Raw genomic sequence first — 17158 nt, forward strand, 5'->3', positions numbered from 1 at the left:
TGAGGGTGTTACAGTTGGAAAGGGTTTATGAAACAGTTGAAAGACTATTCTATGAGTCTGGACTTTCTCTCTCCCCATCCTATTCCTCTCCCTTTCTCAGGCTCTCTGGCAGAGAACGGGGTCAGCTCTTCTGACATCCCTGACTCCTCCCAGAAGCCCTCCACCTCCTCCTGCCCCCCCGGAGGCAGGGCCGGCAGCATCATTTTTTTTTTTTTTTTTTTTTTTTTTTGATGATGGACTATTCCGGGCACGGCCTCATCTTCCCCCTGCCGGGTCAAACAGGAGTGTGACTCCCTGGGTAATGCCGCCCCCTGCCCCTCCAACACCCCTCCCTCCTGCTCTTCTTCCTCCTCTACCCAATGCCCCAGCCAGTCCACGGGGTGTGGCTATGGCAGCAAGTCACCTCTAGTCTCTCCGCGGACTGTCATCCTGTCCCACGCAGCCTACAACCTCCTGGCTCCAGAATCAGGGAGCCAGCTGAGCTCCTTCTCCCTGCTGCCTCACGCTGATGTGGGCTGGAGCAGCCTGCTGATCCCCCTCGTCAGACCTAACCTCCAGGGGGCAGAGCAGAGTATCTTCTACAGACAGTGGACCGTAGCCGGGGAGCACCATGCCGACCACGAAGCTCCCCCGGTGCCACACCCACAACGCCTGCTGCTCAGTGGACCCCCACAGGTTAGAGACCATACAGATATTAATCACCTCATATCTATATCAATGACAGCACCTCTCCTCTGCATGCCATCCGGCATAGTCTAGAGCTGCATGCTGATATGGATTGTCCTATCATATCCCTCCCATTCGGACACAGAGATAAGTATCAGTCTTCTACCACCATGTGCAAGGGAATATCGACCTAGTTGTATAGAGTCCTAAGAGGCAATTGTGTTTAATTATGGTATTTGAATGGATGCCTAAGATTAAGTGTTGGTGGCTGCATGCAATGTCAGCATGTCAGTTGTAACAACCGGATAGGTAAGTCCATTTAATTACTCTGTTCTCTATAATAGGTGGGGAAGACCGGTGCCTACCTGCAGTTTCTACGCATCCTGTTCCGCATGTTGATTAGACTGCTGGAAGTGGATGTGTACGATGAAGAAGAGCTGGAGGAAAGTAAGGAGAGCTGGATCTTATGTTTTATCTATCTCTGTCTTTTTTCTCTCTCTCTCTCTCTCTCTCTCTCTCTCTCTCTCTCTCTCTCTCTCTCTCTCTCTCTCTCTCTCTGATGCTGTGTGACTCGAGGAACTGAAGCTGATGTAAATGTTTATCGATGTGTCATTCTCCTCCTCTTCTAGCGACCACGGACATGTCTGAGGCCACACCCCCAGCCAGGACCCAGTGGCCAGACATCGAGGAGATCCGCAAACTACCCTCAGAAGGGCCAGTTCCGTTTACACTGACAAGATGCCAAAGGGCTTGAAAGGTCAGCAGAAATAAACTCTTATTCACGGCCCATGTCATTGTAGAAGGAAGCTGCCCTGATTCAGGGTCAGATATGAGTGGACCCCATTAATAGGTTGAGTTAATATTTGGTGTTAACATCTGATCTTACATCATCTGATCTTAGTTTAAGGGCAACTTCTACCTCAAGTGTGATATGTATATTGATTTGTTGTCTGTGTGTATCTTAAACTGCTTTGTCCCATAGCATGTGGATGTAACTGTAATATTTGTCCATGCAGATCCCAAACTGGAAGGAGAGAGCCAAATGCCTGTAAAGAGGGAGACTGTGTCGATTCGGCTGAGTATGTTCGCGGCCCACAATGCATTTCACCATTGTGAGCAGTGTCACCATTATTGTGAAGGAAGCCCTGCCACACAGGTCAGTACATAGGGAGGGAACAGAGCCATCTATATATTTAGATCTAAAGATGGTTCTGGGAGGGAAAAGTAGTTTGTCATTGTGAAGAGATTGTTTATCTCATGGGAGAACTTGATTTATTGGCTTAACTAACAGAACACCTGTGTCAACTATTGCTGTGTTGTGTGTTCTCAACAGCCCCACCCTTCTTCCACTTTTCTAAACCTATAGAAAAACACCACCCAACTTGTAGAAGGACTGTTGTGCTGAGCATTGCAGCCTTTTGTGCTGGGTGGTGTGCTGGGTGGTGTGCTGGATGGTGTGCCGGGTGATGTGCCGAGTGGTGTGATGTGTGGTGTACTGAGTGGTGTGATGTGTGGTGTGCTGGGTGGTGTACTGGGTGGTGTGATGTGTGGTGTGCTGGGTGGTGTGGTGTACTGAGTGGTGTACTGCGTGGTGTGTTGGGTGGTGGAGCTCTGAGTGTACAGGATGTGTAACGATGTGTGTTGATGTGTTTTTGTTCAGCTGTCGGAGTGCACCTTCCACGCCTTCACATTCTGCTCGTCCATGCTGGGAGAGGAGGTGCAGCTCCACTTCATCATCCCCAAGGCCAAGGAGCAGCACTTTGTTTTCAGCCAGCACGGCAGTCACCTGGAGAGCATGAGGCTGCCCCTCGTCTCTGCGCAGGTAAAGGGTGATATGGACAATCTTGAGTCTGCCCTCCAGTTCTAAGAATGTTGTTCCCAAGATGAGTATGAATAGTGGCAAGGAATGTTCTCCCTTCAGCTTCTGTAATCAGTAGTGCATTTTTTATATATATCTTTTTATTTCACCTTTATTTAACCAGGTAGGCTAGTTGAGAACAAGTTCTCATTTACAACTGCGACCTAGTCAAGATAAAGCAAAGCAGTTCGACACATACAACAACACAGAGTTACACATGGAATAAACAAACGTATAGTCAATAATACAGTAGAAAAGGTCTATACAGTGTGCAAATTAGGTAAGATACGGGAGGCAATAAATAGGGGTTCACCTAGGGGTCATGAAAAGGGTTGTACCAAAGTGTTTGATGTATTATAAAAAATGGATTATGCTTATGTTTTATTAATAGAAGGTGAGGGGTTGAAAGACCCCTCCCTACTGGCATTTATAGGGTTTTAGACTACTGATTAACAATATTGTAGAAGTTTAGTATGGTTCTACATTTGTATTTTAGTTTTCTCTCTCTTTTTCTGCCTCATTATAAAGAGGCCCTTCTTAGAAATGTGTGACTTAGACAGAACTCTGCAGGGGAGTGAAGGAGATAAGACTACGTAAACATTCCACAATAAATCAACTTTGGGGGAAGGGGACATTTACTGTTAAGTGTTTAGCTAACAATAAAGGCCCTGTTTATACAGCTTTGTAGGCATGGTTTTGGTCCTGGGAGTAGAGGATGATGACGTAGGCAGTGACATCACCAGGGCACAACTTAGGGTTTAATAAAACTCTGGAGACCTTTTGTTGGATATAGAACTTACTCAGAAACATTCATGATATGTTCCTGTTTGTCAACTTCTGTCTGCAATTGCATTAATAAAGTTTTTTTAAATTATTTAATTAAAGTTATTGTCATAATGCTAATTTCACCAATGAGTAACTAATTGATAAGGAAACGAGGAAACGAACACTAACAATATACCAATTAAACACTGGAATGATAGATGTGCAGAAGATGAATGTGCAAGTACAGATTCTAGGGTGCAAAGGAGCAAGATACATAAATAAATACAGTATGGGGATGAGTTAGTTGGATGGGCTATTTACAGATGGGCTATGTACAGGTGCAATGATCTGTGAGCTGCTCTGACAGCTGGTGCTTAAAGTTAGTGAGGGAGATGTGAGTCTCCAGCTTCAGTGATTTTTGCAGTTCGTTCCAGTCATTGGCAGCAGAGAACTAGAAGGAAAGGCAGCCAAAGGAGCAATTGGCTTTGGGGGTAACCAGTGAGATATACCTGCTGGAGCGCATGTTACGGGTGGGTGCTGCTATGGTGACCAGTGAGCTGAGATATTGCGGGGCTTTACCTAGCAAAGACTTGTAGATTACCTGGAGCCAGTGGGATTGGCGACGAGTATGAAGCGAGGGCCAGCCAACGATAACGTACAGGTCGCAGTGGTGGGTAGTATATGGGGCTTTGGTGACAAAACGGATGGCACTGTGATAGATTGGATCCAATTTGTTGAGTAGCGTGTTGGAGGCTATTTTGTAAATGACATCGCCAAAGTCGAGGATCGGTAGGATGGTCAGTTTTACGAGGGTATGTTTGGCATAATGAGTGAAGGATGCTTTGTTGCGAAATAGGAAGACGATTCTAGATTTAATTTTGTATTGGAGATGCTTAATGTGAGTCTGGAAGGAGAGTTTACAGTCTAGCCAGACACCTAGGTATTTGTAGTTGTCCACATACTGTATTCTAAGTCAGAACCGTCCAGAGCAGTGATGCTGGACCGGCGGGCAGGTGTGGGCAGCGATCAGTTTAAGAGCATGCATTTAGTTTTACTTGCATTTAAGAGCAGTTGGAGGCCACTGAAGGAGAGTTGTATTGCATTGAAGCTCGTTTGGAGGTTAGTTAACACAGTGTACTAAGAAGGGCCAGAAGTATACAGAATGGTGTCATCTGCTTAGAAGTGGATCAGAGAATCACCAGCAGCAAGAGCCACATCGTTGATGTATACAGAGAAGAGAGTCGGCCTGGGATTTGAACCCTGTGGCACCCCCGTAAAGACTGCCAGAGGTCCGGACAACAGGCCCTCCGATTTGACACTTTGAACTCTGTCTGAGAAGTAGTTAGTGAACCAGGCGAGGCAGTCCTTTGAGAAACCAAGATTACTGAGTCTGCTGATAAGAATGTGGTAATTGACAGAGTCGAAAGCCTTGGCCAGGTCGATGAATACAGCTGCACAGGAATGTCTCATATCAATGGCGGTTATGGTATTGTTTAGGACCTTGAGCGTGGCTAAGGTGCACCCATGACCAGCTCTGAAACCAGATTGCATAGCGGAGAAGGTACAGTGGAATTCCAAATGGTCGGTGATCTGTTTGTTAACTTGGCTTTCGAAGACTTTAGAAAGGCAGGGTAGGATGGATATAGATCTGTAGCAGTTTGGGCCTAGAGTGTCTTCCCCTTTGAAGAGGGGGATGATCGCTGCAGCTTTCCAATCTTTGGGAATCTCAGACGATATGAAAGAGAGGTTGAACAGGCTAGTAATAGGGGTTGAAACAATTTCGGCAGATCATTTTAGAAAGAGAGGGTCCAGATAGTCTAGCCAGGCTGATTTGTAGGGGTCCAGATTTTGCAGCTCTTTCAGAACATCAGCTATCTGGATTTGGGTGAAGGAGAAATGGGGAGGCTTGGGTGAGTTGCTGTGGGGGGCTGTTGACCGGAGTAGGGGTAGCCAGGTGGAAAGCATGGCCAGCCGTAGAAAAATGCTAAATAAAATTCTCAATTATAGTGGATTTTTGCCTCAGTGCAGTGGGCAGCTGGGAGGAGGTGCTCTTATTCTCTATGGACTTCAGTGTCCCAGAACCTTTCTGAGTGCTACAGGATACCAATATCTTTTTGAAAAAGCTTGCCTTATCTTTCCTAACTGCATGTTATATGTTTCAATGAAACCGTGCCATAAGCAACATTTAAGCAACACCTACAGTAAACAACACCTACAGTAAGCAACACTTTATCAACACAGACACACATCATTATGTTACAAGAAGTTGCCACATGTCTCACACAGAGCGATCTATACACTGATGTACCTCTCCTTCTCTCACTTTAGTGGTTTGATGCTAATGAGCCCTGGTCCTAGTCTAATGGAAGCAGCCTGATCTCGTGATAGCTCAGCTCAACAGTCAGTCTGCTTGACCAGGCTACCTGGGCCCTAGCCGGCTGCACAATGCAACTTTAACTATATCTCTACTTTCTCTCCCCAGGACCCCAGTCTGTTGAAGAGCCCCATCTTCACCCCGACCACGGGGCGTCAGGAGCACAGCCTTTTCAACATTTTCCATGCCATGGAGGGCACCGCCCACCTCCACATCCTGGTGGTCAAGGAATACGAGATGCAACACTACAGGAGAAAATGGCCCAACCACATCCTGCTGGTGCTGCCAGCCATGTTGAACAGCGCCGGAGTCGGTGAGTGTCTGGGCTCTGCGCTGAAGTTTCCCCGAGGTACAGTTCTAGGATCAGCTTTCCCTCCCACAATCCTATCCTTAACCATTAGCGGGGAAAATACACAACTGACCCTAGATCAGCTTCTAGGGGCAACCTCACCCCTCATTTAGATAGTTCCTCTCATTTCATTGGTCTAGTTCTGTGATCCTTGATTGGAAAGTTGCAGTACTACAGGTTTTTCGTCCCATCATAGTGCTCAATAAGGTGTTTCACTGCTGAGTGGTAGCATTGAGGACCATAGTAATGTGTGATAGAACACTCAGCAAAGAGATCATAGAGCTGCCTTGTGTTTTATTAACTATATTTATGTATTTCTTTATACACTAATGTATTTTACACTTTTAGTTTGTCTAGTAGCTTATCTCTCTCTGCTGATAGTGATGAATTTATGGCAGTCAGTGTGAACTTCAAGAGACATACTGTATCTTGCCGTCTGTTGAGTAAGGTTGTAGTCAGTAGGTAAGAGTTAAATATTACATTAACCAATAGGGTTAATGGTCAATGAAAACACAACTAGGCCAGTAGTCTGAAATATGGATCCACCAATCAGGTGTGTAGTCTTTATGGATGGACCAATAGTGTTGCAGCACTACAGGCACATGGCACATGCAGCAATAGGGGCATTAGGTAAAGGGCGATAAAAACAGGACAGTTCAGCAGGTGGACGGACCCATAAAGTAATAATTAGAATTCAGGTCAAAGCTACTGTGTTCAGACTGTCGTTTGAGTTAGAGCCTTTAGAGTTGGAGCTCTGTGGTAGAGCTCTTTAGTTAGTGGTTGGCAAATATTTTTCTGCTGTGTTCATACAATTTGTGAATTTGACCCACAATAAATCTGTTTGGATTTGACCTTGGGGATAACCACAGTCCAGACCTTTTTCTAGTCAGGTCATGTGACTAGACCAAACTAAATAAAATAAATAAGGGATCAGTGGATCTCCACCATCATCATATATGTCATTATGGTCAGAGCCCTGGTCAAAAGTAATGCACCATATTGGGAATAGAGTGCCATTTGGAGCATACCCACACTGTCAGTAACATAGCTGTAACATTACTGTCCCAGGGGCAGCTCGGTTCATGATCAAGGAGCTGTCATACCACAACCTGGAGCTGGAGAGGAACCGTCTGGGAGAGCAGGGGGTCAAGAGGCAGGACATCTGGCCCTTCATAGTCATGATGAACGACTCCTGTGTGCTCTGGAACGCACACCAACCCCAGTACAGCAGCAGGTACAGTTTCAAATTCAAACTGGCATGCACACACACGCATGCAAGCATATCCTCATGTGTGGCTCAGTTGGTAGAGCATGGCGCTTGCAATGCCAGGGTTGTGGGTTTGATTCCCACTGGGGACCAGTATGAAAAAGTACCAACATGTATGCATGTAAGTCGCTCTGGATAAGAGTGTCTGCTAAATGACTAAAATGTAAAAAATATATATACAGTGGGACAAAAAAGTATTTAGTCAGCCACCAATTGTGCAAGTTCTCCCACTTAAAAAGTCTGTGTTAGTCCGTGTTGCCCAGCAACAGCCCCAAAACATCACTGCTCTAGAGGAGATCTGCATGGAGGAAACAGTGTGTGAAAACCTCGTGAAGACTTACAGAAAACATTTGACCTCTGTCATTGCCAACAAAGGGTATATAACAAAGTATTGAGATAAACTTTTGTTATTGACCAAATACTTATTTTCCACCATCATTTGCAAATAAATTCATTAAAAATCCTACAATGTGATTTTCTGGATTTTTTTTCTCATTTTGTCTGTCATAGTTAAAGTGTACCTATGATGAAAATTACAGGCCTCTCTCATCTTTTTACGTGGGAGAACTTTGTATATACTCAAAAAATCCCTGATTGTTGGTCCATGAATATTGATCTGCAATGAATTCTCAGAAAGAACCATAATTTATCTGGACTACTCCATCAACACCCTTACTAATATCTGTCTCTTCCCTCTCTCCCTCAGTGATATGGCAGACACAGGGCCCAGTCTGACCAACGTGTCTTTGAAGACGGTGCTGCAGCACATTGAGGCTACTCCTAAGATCTTCCTGTATACCATGTGTGGCACCCGCAAGTGGAGCAGTGCCCTGGCCCGCCGCCTGCCTGCCATGCCCTTCTCCCGATGCCACCTCCATGACTTTGTCATGCTCAATGTGGACCTGACACAGAACGTCCAGTACGACCTCAACAGGTACAGCTGTGAGGAGGTGGACTTCAACCTGAGAGCCAACAGCAGTGGTCTGCTGCTCTGTCATTTCAACCACTTCAGCCTGATGAAGAAACACATTCCCTTTGGAGGACACAAGGACTTTCTGGTCAAACCCAAACTCACAGTGAGTTTTCTGCTCCTACTTGTTCTACCACATCCTTCTTTTCAACTTTTTTTTTATATATATACAGTACCATTCAAAAGTAAGGACACACCTACTCATTCAAGGGTTTTTCTTTATTTTTATTATTTTCTACATTGTAGAATAATAGTGAAGACATCACTACTATGAAATAACTTTGTGCTTTTGTCTGTGCCCAATAATGTTTGTACCATGTTTTGTGCTACTGCCATGTTGTGTTGCTACCGTGTTGCTACCATGTTGTTGTCATGTTGTGTTGCTTCCTTGCTGTGTTGTCATGTGTTACTGCCATGCTATGTTGTTGTCTTAGGTCTCTCTTTATGTAGTGTTGTATTGTCTCTCTTGTTGTGTTGTGTGTTTTTTTTCCTATATTTTAATTTTATTTTGGGATTTTTAATCCCAGCCCCCTTCCCTGGAGGATTCCTTTTGGCAGGCCGTCATTGTAAATAAGAATTTATTCTAAACTGACTTGCCTAGCTAAATAAAGGTCAAATACAAAAAATAAATAACACAAGGAATCATGTAGTAACCAACAAAGTGTTAAACAAATCAAATATATTTTAGCTTTTCACACTCTTGGCATTCTCTCAAGCAACTTCATGAGGAATGCTTTTCCAACAGTCTTGAATGAGTTCCCACACATGCTGAGCACTTATTGGCTGCTTTTCCTTCACTCTGCGGTCCAACTCATCCCAAACAATCTCAATTGGGTTTCGGTCGGATAATTGTGGAGGCCAGGTCATCTTATGCAGCACTCCATCACTCTCCTTGGTCAAATAGCCCTTACACAGCCTGGAGGAGTGTTTTGAGTCATTGTCCTGTTGAAAAACAAATGATAGTCCCACTAAGAGCAAACCAGATGGGATGGCGTATGGCTACACAATGCTGGTTAAGTATGCCTTGAATTCTAAATAAATCACTGACAATGTCACCAGCAATGCACCCCCACACCATCACACCTCCTCCTCCATGCTTTACGATGGGAACCACACATGCAGAGTAGGTGAACAGATGATCTCTGCATCTCACAAAGACATGGTGGTTGGAACCAAAAATCTCTAACTTGGACTCATCAGACCAAAGGACAGATTTCAACCGGTCTAATGTCCATTGCTCGTGTTTCTTGGCCAAGCAAGTCTCTTCTTCTTATCAAGTTTAGTATAGTTTTTTTTTTGCAGCAATTTGATAATGACGGCCTGATTATCTGATTAAACTCTGATTGAACTCTGTGAAGCATTTATTTTGGGTGCAAACTGAGGTGTAGTCAACACTAATGAACTTATCCTCTGCAGCAGAAGTAACTGGGTCTTCCTTTCCTGTGGCGGTCCTCGTGAGAGCCACAGGAGTCGCTGGTGCGCGATGAGACAAGGACATCCCTACCGGCCAACCCCTCCCTAACCTGGGCGACGCTAGGCCAATTGTGCGTCGCCCCACGGACCTCCCGGTCGCGGCCGGTTACGACAGAGCCTGGGCGCGAACCCAGAGTCTCTGATGGCACTGTCGTTTCTCTTTGCTTATTTGAGCTGTTCTTGCCATAATATGGACTTGGTCTTTTACCATATTGTGATATCTTCTGTATACCAACTCTACCTTTTCACAACACAACAGATTGGCATAAGGAAATAAATTTCACAAATTAACTTTTAACAAGGCACACCTGTTAATTGAAATGCATTCCAGGTGACTACCTCATGAAGCTGGTTGAGAGAATGCCAAGTGTGTTCAAAGCTGTCATCAAGGTAAAGGGTTGCTACTTTGAAGAATCTCAAGTATAAAATATTTTGTTAATTTCTTTAACACTTTTTTGGTTACTACATGATTCCATATGTTTTATTTCATAGCTTTGATGTATTCATTATTATTCTACAATGTAGAAAATAGTAAAAAATAAAGAAAAACCTTGAATGAGTAGGTGTGTCTAAACGTTTGACTGGTATTGTACATAATATAGTGTGTTTGTATGTGCCTAAATATGTCTGAAACACAGTCAGTCACCCTAACCCCCAACCTGCTCCCCCTCTAGGTGATGGAGAATACAGCCCCCATCAGCCCGTACCAGTATGTCTGTGCCCCAGACAGTGATCACACCCTCCTGGCTGCCCCGGCTCAGTTCCTCCTAGAGAAGTTCCTCCAAAGCTGCAGCCACAGACTGTTCCCCACGGCAGTACAGAACAACAGCAACCCTGTGCTGTCCATAGACAGTTTCTTCAACATAGGCCCTGAAGTAAAATCCATAGACGGTTTCCTCAACATAGGCCCTGAGGTAAGATCCATAGACAGTTTCCTGATTTGTCTAAAATCCTTATTCATGTCCTCATTACATGTAGCGCCAAAATACCATTCATAATCTGTAAAGTTCTCTACTTTTGATAGATTTAAACAGACAATATTGGAATCACCTTGGTCACAACCATGAACTGTCAACTCCGTCTGCCTGATAGAAATGAATTTTGGTTAAAATATGTTACATGTCATTAGATTTTGGAGTCATAAAGCTACTGAGGAAAAACAAAATTGCTGCTTTGAATACCACTTGAATGAAGAAGAACATTTTTGTTTTTGTCAACTATGTAAAACATCAACTCCGTCAGATTTCTGTCTAATGTCAACTGGTTGTTTTTATTGGGGATTTTGAAATGAATCATTCTCCATATTTTACAATTGTTTGTATTGAACTTTTATTTTTAGAGGCAATATGTCTGTTTTCAAGATCTATTGTCATCTCCGTCAGTGGCTTGTCAATTCCATCACTGATGGTGAGATATTGTTTTTTTGTAAATATTCAGAACAAATATTAGAATCACTGTTCTGCAACATTTGCTGTTGAAGTATTTGCTGTTCTAGGTATAAGAGATAATATTTGCTTTATACATGTTGTTTTATGTTCTCAACCTAGAAAAACATGCCAAAATGCTAACTAAATCAGCCCTGGAGTCTTCAATAGAGCTATAAAACAAAACAAAAAGACGTTTGTGTTACGGGATTCTTCCGTCGAAGGAAAGGCGGACCAAAATGCAGCGTGGTTATGGTTGAACATCTTTAATAAAGATGATAATGTGAACAATATACATATACAAAACAAGAAAACCTGGAAAAACCAAAACACAGAGACAGGAAACACAAAATACTAAGGCCAGGGTGTGACAGTACCCCCCCCCCCCCCCCCAAAGGTGCGGACTCCTGGCCACACACCTAAACCCATAGGGGAGGGTCTGGGTGGGCGTCTATCCATGGTGGCGGCTCTGGCGCGGGACATGGACCCCACTCCAACATAGCCTTAGTCTGCTTTCTTAGCGTCCTTAGAGTGGCGTGTGCCGACCTTGGCCTAAGAACCCTAACAGAGGGCCCCACTGGACTGAGGGCTAGCTCGGGACTGAGGGTCAGCTCGGGACTGAGGGTCAGCTCGGGACTGAGGGGTAGCTCTCAATCACAATATAGTTGATATTGTCCCATCTTTTAAGAAACCCTGAGTTCTAAAACAGTTAAAAAATCGGAGCTTCGTGTCAAAATGTGTAAAATAGCACGAGATTATCTGTAAAACTTCACGTTTTTTCTCTCTGGCCTATGGGGGGAGGGTGTTTAACATAGGCCCTGAGGTAAGATTTAGTCAGTTACCTCAACATAGGCCCTGAGTATTAGCTGAGCAATCTTTTGAAAAGGGGTGGAGAGAATGTGAAAATCTTAAGATTTCCACATTTTGTTGTTACAGCTTGAATTTAAAATGGATTAAATATAAATGTTTGGTCACTGGCCTATACACAATACCCTTACAATGTCAAAGTGGTGTGTGTGTGTCTTGGCCACCGTACTCCGGTGCTAACCTTGTCAAGATATTCTCCACTGCTGTGCTCGTTATCGAGGCCACTGGGCACTCGTTGTCCTTCGACTATTTAAAACTCGAACGGGTCACTTCCCTTGATAACCGCGTCTAGGAAGGTTGTTAGCCTACTCAGCTATAAGACGTGAGATTTGGATTGCCTCCCCTAGGCTTCCCTCTCCCCTGGTATTACTGGCATGCTACAAGCTAGCGCCACTGTGTATCATCAGCTAGTTTACTAACTCCACCTAGCTGCCACTGTGTGTTGTCAGCTTGGCTTACCAAACAACGGCCATTTGTGCATGTTTCACATTAAAAAGCCTATGTGATATCTCTCCTAAGCATGATATATCTCCTGCTCCAGCCCTGTGGTCATAGCTAGGCTCACCCTAAATTGTTTGGCAGGTGCTGTACAATTCCTGACAGATTATTGCAGCTCTCTACCTTTACTCTGTATTGTGATAGTTGTTGTAATACAGTCTCCAGTTACTATTATATTAGTTAACTAGATTAATCAGATTATTGCATAATAAATATTTTATTTGTTTATTTTATATATTTTTTCTTCACATTCTAAGAGAACACTGGGCATGCATAGCTGCTCCTCTTGTGAAGCTAAACTACAAGTAGAAGATGGTCATGTCCTGTGCCCCGCCTGCCTAAGCGTTGGCAACCTGTATGAGGCCCTTGCTGAACCCTGAATTAACTGCACCATTATGCCTGTGAAAGTAAGGGAAGCGAGGTTAGTCAGAATTGACAGCCTGGTTTTCACAGATAATTTACCAGCGTTGATCGCCTGGATCCACCCAGGGCGACCAAAAGAGCTAAAGCCCACGAAACTGATGGCGTTCACGTTCCTGTTTTACCAGAACTGTCACGGTTGTCGTAAGAACGGGACTAAGGCGCAGCGGATGTTGAGTTCCACATATTTATTTCAAAAGTGGAACTTAAAGCAAAAATAATAAATCAATGAACGAACAACAAAACGTGGTGCACATGCACCAACACACAAAAAAAGGTACTTAAATATGATTAAATATGATCCCGAATTAGAGACAACGATTACCAGCTGCTTCTAATTGGAAATCATACAAAAACACCAACATAGAAAATATAAACTAGAACACAACATAGAAATTATAAACTAGAATACCCCCTAGTCACGCCCTGACCTACTACACCATAGAGAAACAAGCGCTCTCTATGGTCAGGGCGTGACAAGAACACCGGCATTTTCTGCGGTTCGCCATCCAAAGCCAGGCATATTAGTTTGCGATATTACCCTTCGTCCTCTCCCTGGCTCCTTGCATCTCCACAATATGTGTGAGTGCAGCCATGATCTCCCTCCACCTACAGGGGATCAGGATCCTTCCTTACTTTGACGACTGGCTCATCTTCTCCCCCTCTTGCGAGTTTGTGGCTGAGAACCAAGCGTTGACACTGACCCACCACAAAAAACTTCACACCAGGCCAAAAGGTCACCTTTATTGGTATGGCTCTGAACTCCTGTACTATGAGGGCATGTAAAAAACTCAGTGTGTGGACAGCATTCTTCTTCTGCAATTTTCCAGTTGAATCAGTGGTGAAGGTACCAACGTTCCAACAACTGATGGGCACACTCACGGCGGCCTCCAGGGTGACACTTTTAGGCCTTCTGTCTTTAAGACTACTACAAGTGTGGTTTAATGACCTCCGCCTGGACCCCAAGTGGTACTGAAACACCAAAATGCAGGTGACATGGGCATGCTACTCTACTCTGCGGCCATGGAGGAAGAGAACCTACCTGACTACAGATGTCCCTCTTGGATCAATTCCGGTAAGGCGGGAACTGACAACCGACGCTTCACTAACAGGCTGGGGAGCACTGTGGCAACACAGGTCTGTATAGGGAGAGTGGCTCCCCCGCTGGAGAAAAATGCACATCAACGTGCTAGAACTTCAGACAGTTTACCTAGCCCGGAATCACTTTCTGCCGGTTCCTGATACAATCAGACAATACATTGACAGTGTTCCACATCAACCATCAAGGGGGAATGAGGTGGCCCAACAACTTCTGGCATGGGCCCTACGAGCCATTCATCTCCCAGGCAAGGTGAACGAGGTGGCGGACTTCTTGTCGTGACAGAAAACGGCCTCGGGAGAATGGAGACTTCACCCGCAAGTAGTGAAGATGATATGGCAGCGGTTTGGAACTGAACATGTGGACCTGTCCGAGCGAGAACTTGGGATCTGCGAAAACCTCCCTTCGAACATACGGAGTAGTCAGACATAAAATGGTTACGTTCTGAAAATGGTTTTCTTCCTAGCTGTTTCATCAGCGAAACTTGGGAGTGAGCTCCACGAACTCTCTATGAGTCCTGTCTGCATACCATGGAAGGCCTTATGGTCCTATCCAGCCTTTTGCCTAAATGTATCACTCCTTCACATCAAGCCTTCTTCCCTCATTCCTTTCCAGAATGCGAAGGAGGAGCGAGCAAATCTCCAGTGTCCAGTCTGTTCCCTCAAATGCTATATGCAAGTCTTGGAGCACTACAGGAAATCAGACAAGCAGTTTCTGTGCTTCGTTGGGAAGTCAAAAGGCCTTGCATTGTCCAAGCAGAGGCTTTCTCACTGGGTTGTGGATGTCGTTGCTCAGGCCTACAAGGGTATAGGGCTCCCTGTCCCAGAAAGTGTGATATATTACTGGACCAGAAGTGTTGTCACATCTTGGGCTGCACTGAGAGGCGTCCCCCTGAATGAGATATGCACAGCTGCTGTCTGGTCGTCGCCCTGCACGTTCTCAAGATTTTACAAGGTCAACGTTGCATCTTGCCACAACATGGGGTCTGCCATTCTTCCAGTGGCACCGGCACATTAATCAGAGGTTAGTAGTGCTATTCCTTGCGACCTTGTTGGCATGAATACTGACAGTCTTCCAAGTATTTGTAGAACCATATTTACATTCGTAACTTCCGTTCTACTTCATACATACAAAACAGAAGTTACCAATGAAACTATGGTTCTACAAATACCTGGAAGATCGTCAGTACTTTCCTGTCACTCTGAATCTTTGGGCGAGAAGATTCTCTAAAACAGTGTGTGATCTGACGCACAGTTTAAATGAACAGTGGGGGCACGTCACCGTATTATTCTCTTCATTCATATTATTACCGACCTACGCGGAGATTGAGAGATATAATACATCTTCCAGGTATTCGTTGAACCATAGATACTTCCGTTTTTCCGGATGAAAAGGAAACAGAATGGAGCTAAGCACAGGCAAAGTTCTAGAGGGAAACCTGGTTCAGTCTGCTTTCCAACAGACACTGGGAGATGAATTCATGTTTCAGCAGGATAATAACCTAAACTACACAGGAGCTGCTTACCAAGGAGACAGTGAATGTTTCTAAGTGGCTGTGTTACAGTTTTGACTTAAATCTACTTAAAAATCTATGGCAAGACTTAAAAATGGTTGTCTAGCAATGATCAACAACAAATTATTTGCCAGAGCTTGAAGAATTTTGAAAAGAATAGTGGGCAAATGTTGCACAATCCAGGTGTGGAACGCTCTTAGAGACTTACCCAGAATGACTCACAGCTGTAATCGCTGCCAACGGTGATTCTATAAAGTATTGACTCAAGGGTGTGAATACTATGTAAAGTAGATATTTCTGTATTGTATTTTAAATACATTTGCAAAAATGTCCTTCTTTATATCCATAAAAACTTGGTTTAGCTGGCGCGTTTCAGTCAATAATCCTCCCAGTTTCCCTCCATCAAAATGCACACAAAATGAATCCCAAACGTTACTTATAAACTTTTCCAAACAAGTCAAACAACGTTTATAAACAAACCTTAGGTTCCCTAATACGTAAATAAACAATACAATTTAAGACAGAGAATCGTTATTGTCTTTTCCGGAGAAAAAATACCAATGAACATGTTCTCACTCACGTGCTTGGAAACACTACAGCCAAAATGGGAGCCACCTAGAAAAACTTCAATTTCTGGGTCATTTTTCCAAAAACCAGCCTAAAACTCTTTCTAAAGACTGGACATCTAGTGGAAGCCCTAGGAACTGCAGTCTGGAGGATTTCGCCTTATAATAAAAGTGACAGCCATTGAAAAGTGGTAGGCTGAAAAATGTTGGGATGGTTTGTCCTCTGGGTTTCGCCTGCCACATCAGTTCTGTTATACTCACAGACATTATTTTAACAGTTTTAGAAACTTTAGAGTGTTTTCTATCCAAATCCAAATGCATATCCTAGCTTCTGGGCCTGAGTAACAGGCAGTTTACTTTGGGCACGCTTTTCATCTGGACGTCAAAATACTGCCCCCTATCCCAAACAAGTTTTAACTCTTTCTTGAACTGCATTGTTGTTAAAAATTATAGTAAAAAATTATAAAAAGTAACACGAACAATAACAAGGCAATATACAGGGGGTACCGGTACTGAGTCAATGTGCAGGTTAGTCGGGGTAATTTGTACATGTAGGTATGGGTAAAGTGACTATGCATAGATAATAGACAGTGACAATAGCAGCAATGAAAAAAACTAATGGGGGGGGGGGTTGGCAATGTAAATAGTCCAGGTAGCCATTAGATTAATTGTTCAGCAGTCTTATGGCCTGGGGGTAGAAGCTGTTAAGGAGCCTTTTGGTCCAAGACTCTGCGCTCCGGTACCGCTTGCCGTGCGGTAGCAGAGAGAACAGTCTATGACTTGGGTGACTGGAGTCTTTGACAATTCTTAGGGCCTTTCTCTGACACCGCCTAGTATATAGGTTTTACATGGCAGGATGCTTGGCCCCAGTGATGCACTGGGCCGTATGCAATACCCTCAGATGCCAAGCAGTTGCCATACCAGGCGGTGATGCAACCGGTCAGGATGCTCTCGATGGTGCAGGACCCATGCCAAATCTGTTCAGTCTCCTGAGGGGGACAATGTGTTGTCGTGCCCTCTTCATGACTGTGTTGGTGTGCTTAGAACAT

General features: G+C 44.2%; 2 protein-coding genes across 2 annotated transcripts in view; one reads left to right on the forward strand and one right to left on the reverse strand.

Moving 5' to 3' along the window:
* The window catches only part of LOC139386747 (GREB1-like protein), a 36260-nt gene extending 22353 nt beyond the window's left edge, over window positions 1-13907 (forward strand). Inside the window, 12 exon segments of the mRNA XM_071132566.1 lie at window positions 113-675; window positions 1011-1113; window positions 1296-1370; window positions 1373-1423; window positions 1683-1822; window positions 2327-2488; window positions 5772-5976; window positions 7081-7246; window positions 7986-8355; window positions 10397-10636; window positions 13547-13667; window positions 13762-13907. Coding sequence (XP_070988667.1) covers window positions 113-675; window positions 1011-1113; window positions 1296-1370; window positions 1373-1423; window positions 1683-1822; window positions 2327-2488; window positions 5772-5976; window positions 7081-7246; window positions 7986-8355; window positions 10397-10636; window positions 13547-13667; window positions 13762-13907 — 2342 coding nt within the window.
* Window positions 1-17158, reverse strand: part of LOC139387167 (ubiquitin carboxyl-terminal hydrolase 14-like) — a 237162-nt gene that overhangs the window by 144869 nt on the left and 75135 nt on the right. The gene's annotated exons all lie outside the window — the stretch shown is intronic.

This window comes from Oncorhynchus clarkii, chromosome 28, assembly GCF_045791955.1.
Source record: "Oncorhynchus clarkii lewisi isolate Uvic-CL-2024 chromosome 28, UVic_Ocla_1.0, whole genome shotgun sequence".
NCBI classification, from domain to species: domain Eukaryota; kingdom Metazoa; phylum Chordata; class Actinopteri; order Salmoniformes; family Salmonidae; genus Oncorhynchus; species Oncorhynchus clarkii.